General features: G+C 39.9%; 1 protein-coding gene across 1 annotated transcript in view; it reads left to right on the forward strand.

The window, feature by feature from the left end:
• The window catches only part of LOC307255838 (contactin-associated protein-like 4), a gene marked incomplete at both ends in the record, with an annotated part of 119,235 nt that overhangs the window by 38,769 nt on the left and 60,305 nt on the right, over nucleotides 1-20,161 (forward strand). The window contains 2 exons of the mRNA XM_080034639.1: nucleotides 11,487-11,597; nucleotides 17,739-17,932. Of these exons, the coding sequence (XP_079890765.1) occupies nucleotides 11,487-11,597; nucleotides 17,739-17,932 (305 nt within the window). The remainder of the gene's footprint in view (nucleotides 1-11,486; nucleotides 11,598-17,738; nucleotides 17,933-20,161) is intronic.

The raw sequence follows: 20,161 nt of genomic DNA on the forward strand, positions 1-20,161 counted from the left end.
TCAAATGTATTTATTGTATATATTATATTCCTTTTCTATTTTTCTGGTCTGGTACATACTGTATTGCAAATTGACAATAAAGCTGACTTGAACTTGAACTTGACAGATGAGGAAGAAGAGCAGTGAACCCTATTATAGGCTAAACTTTAGGGGTCAGGATCTCTGGTTGCAGTATTCCCTTTGTGTTTTCTCACAACTTCAGTGACATTTTCTTTAGCATTTTCCCCATTTCATCCCTCAATGACTTTGCTGCTATATGTGTGTCCAGGCCACCATCTGCTTTCTTTTAAAATAATTTGACTTCAGAAGATGAAGCAGGGAGTTGACACGCGTTTATAGCGCTGAGATGGAAAGTTAGGAACTTAGAAGGACAGAAATAAAATGAGAGAAGAAGAAAATACTTTAGGGAAAGTAAAATAAGTCTGTTATCGGTGATACTATCACCTTACCCATTACTTACCTCTTCTCTATAAATCATATGCAAGATTATGGTAAACTCATCTCAATTATTCCCAATAAAGAAATTATAATTTTTCCTCAGGATGGCTGAAGACAAAGTGAAACGAAAACAAGGTTAGAGTTCGATTAGGTCTTTATTAATCAGTTGAATCGATTCCTTAATTTAAATATTGTCTATGGAGATTTCTGTTGCTAGGATGAATGGAGCAGGCCAGGTTATGCTTGAGGCTATGAGAAGTAGGCACAGCTAGAAATATGATGTAGATTTCTATTTTTTATTCTGTTTGATATTTTGTCACTATCCATGTTTTGTTAAGAAATATCCTGCGTGTGCAATCAAATTTAGTGAAAGACCCAGCCACCCAGGGAACCATCAAACGAGCAGGTTACTTCTTTCCCTATGTCTTTACCGATTGATATATCTACTGTATATGTTATGTTATTGAGAGAGGCTATTTTGCTATACACCTGCACACCATGTTGAAAATAAAGAGGTGGAAAAAGGAGTAGGATTGAAAGAGAAGAAAAATTGCATATGATGTGAACATGTGCCTAGTGAGGGCTGGGTATCGTCAAGGACTTCACGATACGATACGTATCACGATACACTGGTCACGATACGATATATCACGATATATTCCGTATCTTGATATATCATGATATATTGCGATATTCCATAAACAAATTGCCTTGTCAAACATAACAGCACAATATATTGATAATTGTGAGTACCGGTAGTTTGCCCCCTTGTCTATTTCCCTCACTGTGACATTTTCAAACTGCCTCACTCAAACTGGCTTTTAAGGTTGAGTGAGTGTTCATGTCCAGACCTCAGTTTTGCAGCGCCCCAAGAGCATGCTGCCTTTCTGCCAGACTGCACTGGTATAAATATTAATGCCTCGCCCCAAGGAAAGTTAAAGTGGAAGTTTAAGGGAACAGCTTTTAATGCCATTGGTTGTTGGATTGTGTCAGTAGAAACTTGTCAATGTAATGTGTGAGTGTGACTATGTGCTTGAATGCTAGGGATAGCAACACAAGGGCTAGCATCAGACATAGCTTCGGGGATGTAACATGTAAAACTGCCCTTTCAAACTAACACTGTTGTTTAAACACTGAAAAATTATGTGTTTCTCAATTATTTCTCTATAACTAAAGATACACGCTGCTATTACAACATATTAACTAAACTACTACTATTACATTGGTGTTTGACATAACCCACTATTAGCTTTGCAGTGCACTATATTTATTCGCCGCAATTTTATTTCAGTGCCCAAAATAGTGAGTGAGTGTGAACTAAATGCACTTTAGGTCCATCTCTTATACTTCAATGGTAACAAAGTAAGTAGCCACCAAGGTATGAACATTATTTTTTCTTAAAGCAAGACTCTGCAGGTGGATAGGGATGATAAATGTGGATATAATGATAAACTTATTGATATCATTATGAAACTTTGCCAGTAAAAGCAAGTGTTGCGATAATGGCTGTTAAAGATGGTTGTAAAGGAGATATAAACAGACAAGATAAAGGTCGAATAAACACATAATTGTTCTTTTTGGATGATTTTACAAACTAGTATGAAAGAAGACATGTTATGGAAGCAAAATAGCAAAAAAACAGCAACTCAGAATCGACCAGTCCTTGATAAAACAAATATAATTTTGCCTGCTATGTCTCGCAATAACAATCTCACAATCTCAATTTACTTGCAGTGTAGAGAACTATCCATTGTCTTTTATATAGGGGATGAATGTACAATATTGGTTGAGTGTACGTGAGAGTGAGTTTTGTTGGTAGCTTTTGTTATTTGGGAGCTATAATCTAAACCACTACCAAAGTCATATCTGAAGTGGACTCCCATATCAGAGCATCGACTATAGCTGCGCGGCCATATCACAACAATAGCGATAAATTCTAACCTGGGGAGCCACCGAGCAAAATAAAATTGAATTTCTTTGAAGTGCGTTATCAACTAGAAGATAAAATTGACCCGGAGCTCCAAGCAAAAAAATATATTAAATTAAAGCCCGGGCGGCAGAGAGAACAAATGTGTGTAATAAGAGATCTGGAGCGATGCCACCTATACAACTCTCTGCTCTCCCTATAACAGCCACCATCACTGGAATCTTTCTGACAGGAGGCTGAGTGCATCTGTGGTGTGAAGACAATGTTTTTATCTCTGAAATGCTCCTTTCTGTCTTCAGCCCTACAGCCCGGTCCATTCAGGATTTTCAAAATAGCAAAAAAGCTTTTAAAATTCAAAAGGCAACTATAGTGTATGATCCCTTTGGACAAAACTTCTTGTTCCAGTAGACTTCCTTTTTTTTCGATTATTTTTTGGCATTTTTTTGTTGCTTTATTAGACAGTTTGGAGAGACAGAGATGAACTGAATGACATCCTCCAACGCCCCCTCCCCGAACAGACTTTCTCAAGAACAATGTGTTTCGAAGGATGTGACCATTGAGCTTTGACAGGAGATTTTCGCCACTGTGTCCTTCATGTCTGACCAAAGCCCTGATTGGAGTCTATTGGGGGATTTATACCCCATAGCACCAATTACACCATGCCATGTGAAGGTTTAGTAGATAGATAGATAGATAGATAGATAGATAGATAGATAGATAGATAGATAGATAGATAGATAGATAGATAGATAGATAGATAGATAGATAGATAGATAGATAGATAGATAGATAGATAGATAGATAGATAGATGTTTACAGCCATAAAACTAAGCTGTGTGAGTGTTTTTAGAGGCAGGAGAAGATGAAGGACATCACTTTATCTGCAGAGAAGGTTTTTATTTTTATTTTTAAAGAGCACTTCTTCTTCTAAAGTGTCCGGAGGGAGGATGGCTGTAAAGTAAAGCTAAGTAGATGCTGTGGCGGAGGTGTGAAGATGCTGTACACACACGCACACACGCACACACACACACACACACACACACACTCACACACACACACACACACACACACACACGCACACACACACACACACACACACTGGGATAGAGCTCAATCGATGCCTTCGGACACAACATCCAATTTCTTTGGAGGTGAATGTGTCTCATTGTAGTGCCAAGTTTTCTGGTCTCTGTGGAACAGCTGTTAAAATGAAGATGTGGTGGGATTGTGGTGTGGTGTGTGTGTGTGTATGTATGTGTGTGTGTGTGTGTGGAGGGGGAAAATACCTAACTGTTGGGGTATGATAATCCAGCATCTAGAAAGTGTCAAGCCCCACACTACAATATAAGCATTATATTGATGTATAGATCAACTGCCACTTTGGACTTTTTGAGCTTTGGATTGCCCACTGTCCATATTAAAAGACACAAAAAAGTATATTTTGCTGCTCTGGCACAAATTTGCATAACATTTTTCCGTAGTAAAAGCTCTTCTACTGGTGCAATGCAGAGCTTTCAATTTGTATGGATCCCCCAATGTCCAATTTCATGACCCATTTTTTGAAATAAATGAGATTTTCAGAGGTGCTGGGATGATTTGAATATCCTTCTACCGTGTATTTCAATTTGAATTACAGAATGAAATTACATTTTGTGCCATGAGTTTTATTTTCAGCTCCAATGGAAACTTGTCGGTCTACTGCTCTCTATACTAAGATATATTTACGAGCAGATATTCAAATTATTTACTCAGTGCAGTTGGTGAATTAGTACATACTTCATTATGGGCTCCTAATCTCCTCTTTGGGGCGTTTGTACAAGTGAAATAGCATGCAGCAGAATTCCTATAAATATGCCTTGATTGATTGTATGGAACCTTTGTGTGAAAGTCTTATTTTTCAGGCAGCTTGTGTGTCATCTCTCTGTCTGTGTTACTGCAAATGTGGCAGTGTTAAGATAAAGAGATTTTAAATGTGGCTCTTTGCAGTTTTGATCACTTGATTCTATTGATGTCTGTCTCCCACACAAACACACACACATACACACACACACACACACACACACACATACACACACACACACACACACACACACAGACGTACATACACACACACACACACACACACACACTCACACAATGAGGAAGATTTTTCTATCCTTTCAAAGGCAGTGGTAGATTAGTTTATGCTTTGTGTGTGTGTGTGGATGACACATAATGGGTCTTACTTATCATCTGCTATTTCCTAGCTGGATAAAAGGTTGAAGTTATAGTGTGTTGTGACAGTTGGATGGAGAGAGCTGGAGATGAGGAACAAGATATTCCGGTCTGCTCTGTTGGCAGGGAGAAGAGAAAGGCGCTGAGATCTCAGAAGGATAGAAAGACTCTCAGTTTGGAAGCTGTCAGACAGTTTGACAGTTTCCCGGCATGAAGTGTCTGTTGAGAGGAAGACCAGCATGGAACCAGTTCTTTTTAAGCTATGATGATGAACATTGTTGAACAATACAAGAGAAAAAATACAAAATAACTTCTTACTGTATTTCCAGGACATGCACTAATGTGGGATACAGTACATTACATGACATTTAGCAGGCGCTTTTATCCAAAGCAACTTACAACTGGAGCACACATTCATACACCGATAGCAGCAGCTACCACACAGGGTGCAAGCTAACTATCAGGGGACATTTAGGGTTCAGTGTCTTGCTCAGGGACACTTGGGCATGAGGTGGGGAGACTGGGGATCGAACCACCGATCTTATAGTTGCGGGTCCACCACTCTATCCACTTAGCCACAGCCAAATACAGATATTATTTCTGATATTTTTTGTGATCTTTCTAAGGTGTCAGTGATTCTGGAGAAGGCTTGTTGACAAAATCCCTTTTTTAGTTCAAATCAGTGAATATCTCCTTACAATCTGGTACTGCTTTGTCTGCATTTTTTCAACTGTATTTAATCCCAAGAGAACCGTATAGCCTATTCCACTTTCTGTTCCAATATGGAATTTGACATTGATTAACCGTCCCATTTGATTCCATGTACATCTGGCAACAACAACAGTACTATCAAATAAAATCAAGTTATTATTGCAAGGCATCACTAAGTTCTGTATTTTCATTATGTTTGTGTATATATTAAGGAAAGAGCAGGCCAGCGTAAACCCCTTTGGGTCGAACTGGAGGTAGGAAGTGTTCGGATTAGTCAAATGAACATTGACGTTTTTTGTTCTGCTCGAGGACAATTGTTAGTGCTCTGGAGTAAAAACAACCATTGCTGGAGCCTCATTATCCTGCTGACTGCTACATGCTCTGAATGGCTAAATGACTAAATACTAAATACGTGGGTTCTGCTACTGAGAAACACTGTACTGTGCGTTAGTGGGGAGCAATACCTTCTGTTCACTGCTGTTTGTTAAAGGTGATGGATGGAGCTCATCTGTATTCAGGGTCTCCGGTTAGCCACGGACTCTGAGAGGTACAGGAAGTCTTGTATACCAGCTGCTGTACGGTTTTATAATGCACAGAAATAACTTTGCGCTTTCTTAGTATTTATTTATTTTGTTTTATCTTTTTAAGTAAGTAAGCTCTGAGGAAATGTGGGTTTGTTTTGTTCTGTCTTGAAGCTGTTGTGGCACTGTAATTTCCTGTAAAGGAATATTAAAGGATCTATCTATCTATCTATCTATCTATCTATCTATCTATCTATCTATCTATCTATCTATCTATCTATCTATCTATCTATCTATCTATCTATCTATCTATCTATCTATCTATCTATCTATCTATTTGCTATATATACATGAAGAAATGCAGGTGACCCTCCCTCTGTATCACATGCTTAAAGGTGGAGTCAGTGATTCTGGAGAACGTTTGTTGTCAAAATCTATTTTTGTCAAAATCAGTGAATATCTCCTCGCTATCAGCCTACCTGAATAAAAAATCCAGTGTTGATACACATCCTTTGCTCTGTAAACAGGCATTTAGCTAGCTACGGTGGGCCCATTGGGTTTACATACCCTTTGTTTACATACCAGTTTACAGATCCTAGGCTGTGTCTTCACACTGGATTTATTTTCTGCTTGAGCGGAGATATTCACTGATTTTGACCGAAAATTGATTTTGACAACAAACGTTCTCCAGAATCACTGACAACACCTTTAAAATCTGGCCAGGCTTATGAAATCTGTTTTTGTAGCTCCAGAGATTTTAAAAATATCATTTGAGGCTTTTCAGAGCTGTCAAACTCCCCATTTGTCATTTGAACCAAAAGATCATCTTGGCATTGTATGATGGATGGATGGATGGATGGATGGATGGATGGATGGATGGATGGATGGATGGATGGATGGACTGGCCAGAGGGTGAGTGATATGTGGTGTCTCGGAGGATATTTCCCATCACTCAAACGTCATAATAATAGTGTCCTGACCTTGCTGGTCAAGTTTTGTGCAAGTTCCCTTTTTTATTGTTTACTTCTACTTGCTGCTCGGAGCTCGGAGTACACACTTAGTTTTTATGATTCATGTGGAAGCATGTTTTTACGAATGACCATTAAATATACAGTATACCTTCCACCTGAAAATTGCTACAAGGATCTTTCAGTTTGTGTTAATTCTTGCAACCCCTAAACATTCTGGTATATTTAGTTGTTAACCTTGATGGCATGAATATGTCATATATAATATGCTCATTAACTCTTAAAGTAGTTTGTTTTCGAGCATTTTATAGCGGTTAGGAAGGTGCAGCAGCTTTACTATTTAGTAAATCTCTGTGTGTCCAACACGGCCGGGTCAGTGTGGAGGTTCAGTGCCTGCAGAGTGAGGCTGGTATTCAACATTTAGCTCTGTGTGTGTGTGTGTGTGTGTGTGTGTGTGTGTGTGTGTGTGTGTGTGTGTGTGTGTGTGTGTGTGCGTGCGTGCGTGCGTGCGTGCGTGCGTGCGTGCGTGCGTGCGTGCGTGCGTGCGTGTGTGTGTGTGTGTGTCTGTGTCAGTGTGTGCTTCACTGGTCACACTGTCCAGGGATGTCTGCTCTTTAAACGGCAAAAGCTCCACAGAGGAAAAGCAGCCTGGTGTTTTTATACCACTCTAGTCTCATTTTCTCTCATTTGATACTCTGCTCTCACCACACACACACACACACACACACACACACACACACACACACACACACACACAACACACACACACACACACACACACACACACACACACACACACACACACACACACACACACACACACACACACACACACACACATTATCTCCTGAGGGGTTACGGCTGTGGGTATTGGAGAAGCTGTCCCTCTCATTTCAACGCTTCAGACCAATGTAATTCACCTGCTTTTCACGCTGATGGCTTCCCCACCTCCCACTGTAACTAGTGTCTGTCTGTCTGTCTGTCTGTCTGTCTGTCTGTCTGTCTGTCTGTCTGTCTGTCTGTCTGTCTGTCTGTCTGTCAGGCAAAGGCCTAAAGGGGGTAAACACTGAGTGGTGACACTGAACCCCTGTGACTCCTTTTATTTTATTTTTATGGTAAAAATATTTATAATTTTTCTCTTATTTTTTGAATACATGAAACCAAATATTTGATTCTATTAATGGCTACCTTAAGCCATAGCTATAACTGGTAAAAAATGCCAGAAATAAACTTGATAAAACATATTTGGGGAAAGAAAACAACCCCTTTTTTTTGTGAACAAAGCTCATTGCTGTATACATATAGATCAGGGGTGTCCAAACTACGGCCCGCGGGCCCGCTTTTTATTGGCTCGCGGCCGATTTTAAAAATATAATGTAATATGGCCCTTTGAAAAAAAAAAAAAAATGTTTTTTTTTTTCCTTTGCATTTCTTAGTTAACCCACTAGTGCAGGGGTGTCAAACACTGATTGATTGGCCCGTGGCACATTTAAAAAATATAATGTAATATGGCGCTTTTAATTTTTAAATAATTTAAATGCACTCATTATATTACAGAGAAATATGTCCCATAAAAGAAAAAGAGCAACAAGCCCATCCCAGAGGACCCAGCATAATATTTTTATTTTAAATTAATATTATTATGGAAAATCTATGTGTCCTTCTCCAATAGCTTCTAATTCATCTGACACAGTGTCTCCATTTTTTTTTCATACAAAATTCTTCAGATTTAGCCTCTTAATTTCCCTCTCAATGTGCACCAGATTCATGCATTTCACTTTAAAAACTTTAAAAAATCTCCCGGGGGGGCATACCCCCGGACCCTCCTAGGAGGGTCAGGACCTCGGCTGGATACTATTTTCACCCTGCTGGACATTGGACGCAAAGGCAGAAAACACTGGGTGTATCATTGGCATATAAACAAGAGGGGAAATGTGTCTGTTTAATGTGCAAGGAAAGTGTTGCCGTGAAGAAGGATTACAATTTACGAAGACACTATGAAACTAAACATCAGAGCAGCTACATGTCCTGATAAATGTGTTATTTTTGCAAAGTGGCCCGGCCCTTCGTAGATTTTTCTGTATGTGGCCCTCAGTGAAAAAATTTGGACACCCCTGATATAGATGTATAAGACCCCCATGTTGTTGTTGAGATGAAGTGCACTGCTGTTGACAGAGTAATGGAAGCTAAAGCCGGACTGTCAGAGTGTGTGAGCGGAGGATCGCACCGCAGCGTGAATCAGAGTAATTGGTTCTTGTCTCGTATGGAGAACAACATCCATTAACAGACAGACTTCACATGGAGGCCGCAGCGCTAGTTTGACTTTAGCTTTAGCTTATAGTGAGGAGCTGGAGAGGGAAGCCAGGTATATTTAGGCAAGGCAAAGCAAGTCTAAATTCAGACACAAGGCCATTCAAAGTGATTTACAGGGGCAAGATTAAAATACATAAGACATATTAGAAAATCGTGTTTGTATGAGCTGTTTGTATGTTCGTATGTGTGGGTTACAGCTACACTTTGCAGACCTATTTCATTAAATGATTATGCCATTTGTGTGTATTAATGTGTGTTCCTATGTGAAATTACGAATGAAGTGGATTAAACAAGCTCAAATTAACATTAAATATCCCATTATGTACAACACAGGACATTTTTTATTGCAGCCAATCATCCATAAACCATTATAGTGTGTGAAACGTTTGAAGGTTTTTCTCTTGACAGAGTTGATTGGTCTCCATCAGTTCCCATTCTGTAACGAGCCCATTCATCTGAATACAACACGACGTGATTACAGCATTCATTTACCCAGCTGGACATTATGACACTGTTCATTCATCCAATATGGAGCCATTATAGCACAAAGAGCTGTGAACCAATTGGGGGGAATTTAACATGATTTTTGATGATGATACTCCACTCTGTCACTCATGTGAGCATATTCACACACTCCACAGGTTTTTCATCATCAATGTCCTTTAAACGTCCCACAAGGAACTTTTAAATGTTAATGAAACAGTCAAATTTTTACTTACAGCAAATAAAACCATCAGAGAAAAGATTTAAATTTTGTATAAATGTATTATTAATACTTTTAAAATGTACTTTGCTTCACCATCGTTATATTACCCTTTTTAATCTTTCAAAGTCACGTATAAATACATTACCTCATCGCCATGCATCTGGGGTCTTTTTTCATGGACGTATTAAATCGCTTCCTGATCAAATGCACTCACTCCTGCCTGGCATGCCCTTGGGAGTTGGTGTGGTAAAAACACTACCGCTTTTGTCCAAAGGGGGCGCAATAATCAACACAAATTGAAGGCTCCTCGTAGATACTTTAAAGATGTTTTAGGAAATTGCACTGTTTTATTCCACTAATGATATCAACAGTGGGCTGAATAAACTCTGTTACTTCGTTGGCTTTGTAGAGTTGATTATTTTGAGTGACAAGGCTTTTAGCTCTCAGCATCAGCGAGCTCCCGTCCTGCTGTTTTTAACAATTCAACAGTTTGTCACTCAGGCTTAAAGATGGAGGATAATTAATCTCCTGCAGTGTGTGGGATTGTGATATCCTGAGCGTGGTTTATTAAGTTGATTTTATACTGTTGATATCGGCTCCCTGAACCACTCAGCTGTGTTTGTCTCTCCAGAGTTGTGAATGCTTGTTTCCAGCTAGCTTTAATGATTTTGAACCATAAAACATGTATGGATGGATGGATGGATGGATGGATGGATGGATGGATGGATGGATGGATGGATAGATAGATAGATAGATAGATAGATAGATAGATAGATAGATAGATAGATAGATAGATAGATAGATAGATAGATAGATAGATAGATAGATAGATAGATAGATAGATAGATATATTAATAGATGTAAGTTGTGGAAAAAATCAATGATACCTTGCAAAAAATGTCAATAAACACTGTAATCAACACCTACTACAATACTTAATTAAGCCTTGTAAAGGAAAAATAACAACAGCGTGTGGAAAACCGTACAGCAGTGCCTGGATGTAGAAAGTGTCAATTGAAACAGATGACTGGTGCTAAGAGAGGAGACATTCCTGTATCAACTGGCTGCCGTGAAATAGTCTTGTGTTCACTGAAGCCTGATGTCAAAGGCCTGCTTTCACTTAACAGACATTAAATCCTTCAGCATATGGTGGTGTAGTAGTGAGTATAGCAGGTACAACATAGGCTCAGTCCATGTCACAGTGGTCGCGGGTTCGAATCCGACCCACGGACCTTTACTACATGTCATCCCCATTTCCACTATGTACTCTCTGATCTTGAAATGTCAAAAAAAGGTTAAAACACAAAAAAAATCTTTAAAAAAAAACATCTAAATGTAACTTCAGCTTACTCCATTAGTTTTCAGCTCAATAGTGGTCAATTGAGGCTAGACAATGCAGTGCTCCTGCTATGTTACTTCTGCTTTCCTGAACCTTAGAGTGCTGTATGACTGTATAACTGTTGAAGTGTTGTGGTACTTCTGTTATGTTCGACAATTTCCGCTGTTCTGAGCATCTGAGTTCAGTTTCTGTCCTTCTGGAAATATTCAGTAAATGGATGAGGCTCTTAAGTTTTTTTTTTCTTTGGTTATACTGATATCTGTAACTTTGTCCGATCTATGTATCAACTTATTTTAAATACATCAAGTAAGTGTGCTTTTTTTCCCTCTGCTTTGTGATTGGTTGACAGAGGTGTGTGACAGCGCGCTCCTGTCCAATCTGCCGCCTTCGTCCTTCAGAAGCTCCTCCCAGCTGTCCAGCAGCCACGCGCCGGGGTTCGCCAAACTCAACAGGAGAGACGGTGAGGAAGAGAGTTTCTATTTTCTTTTTTCAAATAATTTCTGGTGATTTATTTACTTTATTGATAGTGCGGAGAGACAGAGATGAAATGGGGCATAGAGGGTAATGACATGCAGAGATCGACCACAAGCCAGATTCTAACCCGGGACTGCGCCTCTATGGGGGGTGGAGGGGTCTCTAACCACTACACCACGAGATCCCCAGAAAGACAGTGTCTGAGTGAGGGTCAGATAAACTAAGTTTTTATGCTGAATATCATATAGTAATCTATACTACATGACAAAAATTAACACTGATGCAAATATGCTTTTAAACAGTTACTTTTATTATATTAGCTACAAGTGTCATTAACCAAATCAGGCTTAAGTTATCTGATTTATTGTTACTGGTTTTTTCATCGCCTGAAATAATGCCTATACTGCCTGTGATGGTTTTTCCAACCGGGGATGAAATGTGAAATGTGGGGATGACTGCAGTCTAATAGTGACGATAACAGTGAAAGCAACGATGACAAATCTCTCATCTGTCACTGACACACTGCTGTGATGCTGCTGTGCTCCGAGGAGGGAAGAGGGATTTTATATTTCTAAGCTCAGGACGCAAAAACACAACAGACTATATATTCACCCAGTGAGTCGGCCGAGACTCGTTTAGAGGGAGACAGAGGACCGGGATGATGACTGAGAGACATGACATCCAATACAAAGGACAGCACAATAATGCAATGGCTGCTTTGTGCTGTCTGTATCCTCCGAGGAAGCCTGTTTTGTATCAAGGGTTTATGCCAGAAGGATAGATATGATTGGTGTGTGTGTGTTCAACTTCATTGAAAGGACCATAACAATTTGCCCAATGTAAACCAGTTCCTTTAGACCTCTCTCTAATTTTGTATTGTTTCTGATTTGTTACATCTTCTTTTTAAACTTTTTTTTCCTTACAGTCATGTTATGGTACGTTGCCTATATATAGGCAAGGCAAGGCAAGTTTATTTGTATAGCACAATTCAAACACAAGGCCACTCAAAGTGCTTTACAGGGGCAAGATTAAAATACATAAAACACATTAGAAGACATTTAAAAGCGAATGAAAAGAAGTAAAACATTTAAATTAAATTAAAAGTACAGGTTAAAATGGAAACAGAAAAGTCTTCAGACTCGATTTAAAAGAACTGAGGGTTGCAGCAGACCTCAAGTTTTCTGGGAGTTTGTTCCAGATATTTGGTGCATAAAAACTAAAAGCTGCTTGAGCAAACTATAGGAGTTTTCTGGCCTATCCACATAATTGAAATGCACCTTTTTTTTGTGCAAACCTGTACAAATTTCTCTTCACATTAAGATGCCTGTGAGTGGATTTTTTAGGCTCTCCACTGTAGTAGTAATAACACCAGGCATCCTTACCATCCTAACCCTCCCCTACTGACACATTCAATTATATTCAAAGGTTAGACTTGACTTCAAAGTGCAACTAGAGAGTCTGATTCACTCCCAGAAACTGCCAACATTACAAGAAGGGAGGCCAAAGGTCGCGTTGATACTTTAGATTGTGTAATTCAGACTCTAAGAGCTCATTTTCAACCGTTGCCCTTTGCTGACTCTTGCTGTAATGCTGCTGACATTTCCTGGTCTTTCAGTATTTGTTAAAAGAGACGGACGGGCCAAGGATATCAGATGATGAAAATGCATAAGAGATACTGTATGTGTTAACACCTGAAGTTAAACTCTAATGGAAACTGTCCCATTGGACCATTTTCAACTTACCATATTTTTTAGTCTAGGCATTATTTGCATCGGAATGGCCGATAAATACTTACCTTAGAAAAACATGGGCCTTTTTACCAAAAAACAAAAAAAAATTAAAGGTGGAGTCAGTGATTCTGGAGATGCTTGTTGTCAAAATCACATTTTGTAAAAATCAGTGAATTTCTCCTCCTGACCTGCTACCTGTCCGAACTGTGTGTGTGAGCACTGAAAGAAATCCAGAGATCCCGCTTTGTTTACATAACCTTTTGTTTACATACCAGTTTACAGAGCCTAGGCTGTGTATTGACACCACATTATTTTTCAGCGCACACTCAGCGGAAAAGTGATTTTGACAACAAGCTTGCATCAAGATTTGCTGACTGCACCTTTAACTTTAGAACCACCTAACAGCATTTCACCGTCTTTCTGAGCGGATGTACAGTATTACGATTTACAGATGCTTGTCGAATGCTCTGTAGATTGTGAAATTACTGTATGTATTTTTGCTTAGGCTGCAAATAGAACGGCTTCACAAATAGCTCAACAACATTCACGCATTTGCTGTAGTATGTAGAGGGTAGATAAGGAAAGCTTGTGTGTGTGTGTGTGTGTGTGTGCGTGTGTGCGTGTGTGTGTGTGTGTGTGTGTGTGTGTGTGTGTGTGTGTGTGTGTGTGTGTGTGTGTGTGTGTGTGTGTGTGTGTGTGTGTGTGTGTGTGTGTGTGTGTGTAACATTTCCCCCTCAGCAAAAATTCACTGTGTAGGATCCCAGGGAGCAAGTCCAGCTACTCGCTAAGGAAATCAATGAATAAGTGAATGTCTCCATCTGATCTCTCAAAGGCACAGCTTCACTCACAATTGATAAACTGACTAAGTGAATGGAGATTATCAGAGTTTTGAATACCACCTACACAGCACATTTAGGATTTAATCAGACATTAACATGTACATTAGGATGCGCCACATTTCATACATGACGCTGTTTCGCAGTGTATTTATATCCACTAGTATCCACCTTGGTTTGTCAGGGTTTTTGCAAAAAAAAAAATGTTGATGTTACAATATTCTAACAAGAGTTTGCAGCCATATAAATGCCTAGGCACAGCAGGCACTAAGCTCAATGTTAACGTTAGCAACCTAGCACATCGATAACCCCTCGCGTAATGTGGTCTTATGGCGTCCCATTTGGAATATTTCAACCCCTTTGACACAGGCTTTTGTCTTTTGCCATGCCGTCTTTGTAAATAAGATTTGTATTTCCTAGTTAATCAAGGTTAAATAAATAATAAAACACTCTGCTTCGAGGGGCGATGTGATTGGCTTAGTACCAAAAAAGAGATTTGGGATTCGGTTAATGTCTGAACCTTCTTTTCTTTCTCCATTTCCTCTCTTCCTTCATTTAAATTGTCCCTGTCCAACTCCTCCTCCTCTCCCTACAGCCTGCGTTCACTTATAATCATTAGTTTCACTCCTTTCTGCCGTCACATTTTCACATTTTCATTTGAATTTCCAACTCATTTAGCCCCAGCTGGTGTCTTTTCTCGCCTTAAGTTAATAGCAACCTTCATTTTTTTAACATTTCTTCAGTAGGCGACGTCGACAGTTATCAGTGACACCGCTGCAATTATGCTGAAACGGACTCGAAAAAGACGTATTGTGGCAAAGCAATCATTCTCCTAACGGGCACGAGATTTGAAGGTGGAATGAAACTTTAATTGGAAGCCTTAAATTGGGGCTGACTTGTGTAACAATGCCCCAACTAATCAGGTATTGATATCCATATTCATTCGTCCCTACGCAGCTTCTAAAAAAGTTCCACTGTTAACTCCACACCAGTAACACTTACAGTCAATCAATGTAGACCTTTTTTTAAATGTGCTACGAGGAACTTTTAAATACATCTGAAACAGTCTCATTTTTCCTCTGATGATCATAAATGACATGTAACAGCAAACGAGACCATCAGTGCAAAGAATGCTATTTATACATAATAAATTGTGTTCTGGTTTTTAATTTTGTGAACTTATACTGACATGTTCTTATTTGAAACAGTCTGTATACACTACACAGTCTGGCAACATTATACGGTTTGATTTGTGCACATGTAGGATATTTTGACTGTCTTGAGGTGCTATTTTATCAATTTTGTTTTGCTGTGTGGCATTTTGAGATGTGGAATTTTCTCCTGCTTCACCTGCAGTGTTTTCTGTCTGTCTGTCTGTCTGTCTGTCTGTCTGTCTGTCTGTCTGTCTGTCTGTCTGCCTGCCTGCCTGCCTGCCTGCCTGCCTGCCTGCCTGCCTGCCTGCCTGCCTGCCTGCCTGCCTGCCTGCCTGGCTGCTGCTGCGGCGGCTGTCGGCGCTGCATTTAGCCCATTAGCTGCCTGTTAGACAATCTGTCAGACCGACATGTTATCAGGCCGCTGAAATTACCCTCCAGAGTTTTCATCCTTATGCTAATGACCAGCGCTGGATGGAGCTCATATCAGACTGTCTGTAACGCGTCTCTACAGCCCCCTGTCTCTGTGTCTGTCTGCTTCTCTCATTCCGGCTTCACTCTCCCTCTACTTACCTCTCTCTTTGCTCAACATGGTTTTGCCCGTGTAGCTGTCTCATACAATATAATTTCATTCAAATCAAATCAAATCAGTTTTATTTGTATAGCACAATATCACAAATAGACATTTGCCCCAGTGGGCTTTACATTCCATACAGTATGACACCCTCTGCCCTTAGACCCTTAGCTCGGCTGAGAAAAAAAACTTTACAGGGCCATGAAATACATCAAGATTAAAATACATCAAGTATTGTAGAGGTTAATAACGTACATAGTTATTATATTATACGAAACAAAGCAATAGTGAAACAACAACAAACAACCAAAGCAAATCCAAATATCAAGCACCATAGACATTGTGTTCCTACCGATATGCTCTTTCTCTGTTCTCTGACCCATTCTATGTGTGTGTGTGTGTGTGTGTGTGTGTGTGTGTGTGTGTGTGTGTGTGTGTGTGTGTGTGTGTGTGTGTGTGTGTGTGTGTGTGTGTGTGTGTGTCTGTGTGTCTGTGTGTCTGTTTGTGTGTGTGCGTGTGTGTGTCTTCCTGTCTGTGTCTTTCTCTCTGTCTGTGTGTGTGTGTGTGTCTAGTGATGATTCTAGCTTCTCATTTGTACGGTGAGAGAAGTGATGTCACTGCTTTGACCTCCATTATTCACATTCTCAGTGGTCTGCTTAGTGCCACATAGAGCCGCTGCCCTGTATCTGACAGACAGACACTCGGGGGGGCAAGATTTAAAGCGACAGGCGCGACACAAAGCACTCGTCAGTTCACCTCTATTATATTAGTTTCAGTTATACTGTCAAGGGTGGGGACAAAGCAAATCGTTGAAAAAACTCTCTCGGGCACCGTGAATTCGTTTTCCGTGCGATATATATCCTTCTCTTGAATGGTGAGTTAAAGGTCGTAGTGTCTGCTCTGTTCCTGTTGTATTGTCACTAGACACGGACCCCGTAGTCAAGTGCTTATTAACTTTGGCCTTTCAGCTTTTTTCAAAGATCAGACTCCACTACAGTCCAAGGCTACCAGACCGACACTGATTCATTTTTTTTTGCTGCCAAGGGTTTTCCCCCCCTCTGTGTGTGTCTGTCAAGCATTGTTCAAAGGCATTACATGTTTGTGACACTCAGGGTGGGAATCTATACTGGAATATAACCTTGTAAAAGTTGTAGAAGTACAATGTATAAGTGGAGGGATATGATATCAGGTAACATGATTGACTTTTAGATTTAACCATGTAACTTTGCCAGTTGATTCCGTATACATTAAAACAATTAGTCGTGCTGTGTGCATGCTGAAAAAAAAGCCAGCGTTAATACACAGCCTAGGCTCTGTAAACAGGCATGTTGCTAGCTACGATGGGCCCCATTGTTTACATACACCATTGTTTGAATACACATTTACAGAGTCTAGGCTGTGTATTAACATCAGATTTGTTTCAGCGTGCACACAGTACAGTCAAGTAACTGATGTGAGGAGATATTCACTGATTTTGACAAACAGTGATTTTAACAACAAGCTTTCTCGAAAAATCACTGACTCCACCTTTAATTAGTCAGCATCTACCAAAGCTAATTTCACTGCTTAAAGGAATACTCACCCATACAAACCCGGCGTTCTATCATTATAAAATCGCTATTATAATATAATGAATGAGGTTTTTCTTCCCTCAGTCTTTCCTCAGTCTTCCCTTGGCCCAGCTGTCCTGTTAATCCTAACCCCTACATTTTACCATGTTTGATGTCACGCATGGGAAAATGTAGAGTTAGACAGTGAGACCATCAAACACTCACCGGTGAAGTATGTCTTTAATCGCTCACATGTGCTATTGTTTTCTCCTTGTTCTGTGTCTAGGAGCGGGCGGTTGGTCTCCTCTCACCTCAGACAGGTACCAGTGGCTGGAGGTGGACTTGGGCGAGCGGACCAAGATCTCTGCTGTTGCTACGCAGGGTCGCTACGGCAGCTCTGATTGGCTGTCGTCCTACCTGCTGATGTTCAGCGACACGGGACACAACTGGAAACAGTACAGACAGGAGGACAGTATAGGGGTGAGTGACCACTGCAGGGAAACTCAACCAGAAGAGTTCTATCAAAACAGAGGGATTAAAACTACAGCTCCGGAAAAAATTAAGAGACCAGTCTGGATTTTTCTTAAATCTTCATCCCTACATAGCTTATTGAAAAGGATCTTAATGACAAAAAATCTATTGGAATTTGGTGGAAATGTTGTCAGTAGTTTATTTTATGAAACCAAAATGTTCATTCTACTCAAACAAATGCCTATAAATAGTAAAACGAGACACTGAACATTTGGAGTGGCCTCTTAATTTTTTCCAGAGCTGTACGTATATTACATTGCCTCATATGCATTGTTATGCATTTAGAAAAAAAAAATTACTCCTTTAGTACAACTCTAGTTGTTGTCTGATCTTGTATTAGGGGTGGGCAATATGGTAAACATATTATATTTTTTCATCACAATCTCAATTTTATGACCATTCCTTACTGGTTATTTTTTGGCTATTTTACAAGTGATGGCAAATGCAAGGCCCACCGTTTTGTTTGCCAACATATGATAGGCTTATGTTTGGTTCCAGGTTCCTCAAAATAATTTTGGTTTGAATTATGAATTATTACATACATTAGTAAATCAAATGTGCAGTGAAGCATTATGCTAAAGGTCAATGTAATGACGGATCATGGACACATTCAAATAGTTCACAATCTCATACCCCACACCCTTATTGGTATCAATAAACAGCATCATATTTAGTTTTGTGTAATTCTAGTGGAGTATTGTAGAGTGGAGCAGTGCTACAATGCTGCATCCATCCATCAAAAGGTAAAGTCAGGACATGTTATTTCTCTCTTCATTTATAATGTATGAACGTGTGCTGGAGCTGCTGACTGCGCACATCAGCAACACAGAGGCACCATGGTGGTTTACTGTTGTTTCTTTGTCTTTTTGACTTTTTTTTATATATTTTTTTTTGGCATTTTCAAGCTTAATTTGATAGTACAGAGTTGAAATGGGGAGACAGAGAGAGAGAGGGGGGATGACCTGCAGTAAGGGTCCACGTGTCGGATTTGAACCTGCGACCACTGCACCAATTGTGTCTTACGTAAGAGTGTATTATTCCCCACCTGTTGGCTGGTATCATTCCTTCCTCACAGTGAAAATACCCTGCTGGTCTCTGTGGAGCTGATAAATGAAGAAATCAGTCACACGGAGACAGCAGAGGCAGTGGACCAGCTCCACACACCTCACTGTTGCTTCTCAACATCAGTGCTGTTTTTGGACGTGTATCTTTCCCACTAAATAGCCACAGGAATACTCAGACAATTTTTAATTTGTTTTTTTTTCATGAAAGAAGCAAACATAGTAACAAATCATGTCAACAGAAAATATTTTTGTGAATTTCTTACCTGCATGCTCTTAGCGGGTCTCACTCCAGGGTTGCTCGGTTTCCAAATTACGATACTTATTTTTTTTAAGACTCTTTTTGGAGCAGTTGCTTTTATTAGATATGTTTTGGAGAGACCGAGGTTGCGTTCCGAATCGCATACTTTCTACTATATAGTATGTAGAAAAAAGATTTAGGATGTCCCGATTCTTGTGGCCAGATTTAGGATGGTTAGAAGTACCCGGATGTCCTACTTCATGCGGCCAAGATTGTTAGTGTTGAAAAGTGCATCCTATTTGGGCGATTCTGACCCACAATCCAGTGCGCACGTGAAGTGACGTAACATCGACGAAGCCTCCATATGAAAAAAAACAGGGATGCGACGGATATAAAAGCAAGAGGCAAGATCAAGGCGCAATGTTATGATGAAATAAGAGAGAAAAGTATGTCCCAGTAGTATGCCTACTGCATCCTAACTAGATTCTTTTTATCGTCGGATGTAGTATGTAGAATAGAAAAAAGAAAGAGTATGCGATTTGGAACGCAACCAGAGTTTAAGTGGGGCAGACATGAAGAGAAATGACCCGGGCGGGATTCGAACCCAGGTCTGCTGCGGGACCTGTGCCTGCGGGACGTCGCTCTGACCACTGTGCCACGAGCGCCTGAAATTGTAATACTTTTAACACCAAACCCTACTTAAACGTGCTTCAACATGGGGGGAGAAAATAATATCAGCTGAGAGTGAGCGACATTTATCCGGGTTGAAACCACATTTGAGACAGCGGCACAGAGAACAGCTTTTGATTAGAATTCGAGTCGAGACAATTTTTCTAAATTTGTTCAAAGCTAATCTGAACAACTTACTCCCTACTT

The sequence above is a fragment of the Ammodytes marinus genome (genome assembly GCF_949987685.1).
Source record: "Ammodytes marinus genome assembly, chromosome: 9".
NCBI classification, from domain to species: domain Eukaryota; kingdom Metazoa; phylum Chordata; class Actinopteri; order Uranoscopiformes; family Ammodytidae; genus Ammodytes; species Ammodytes marinus.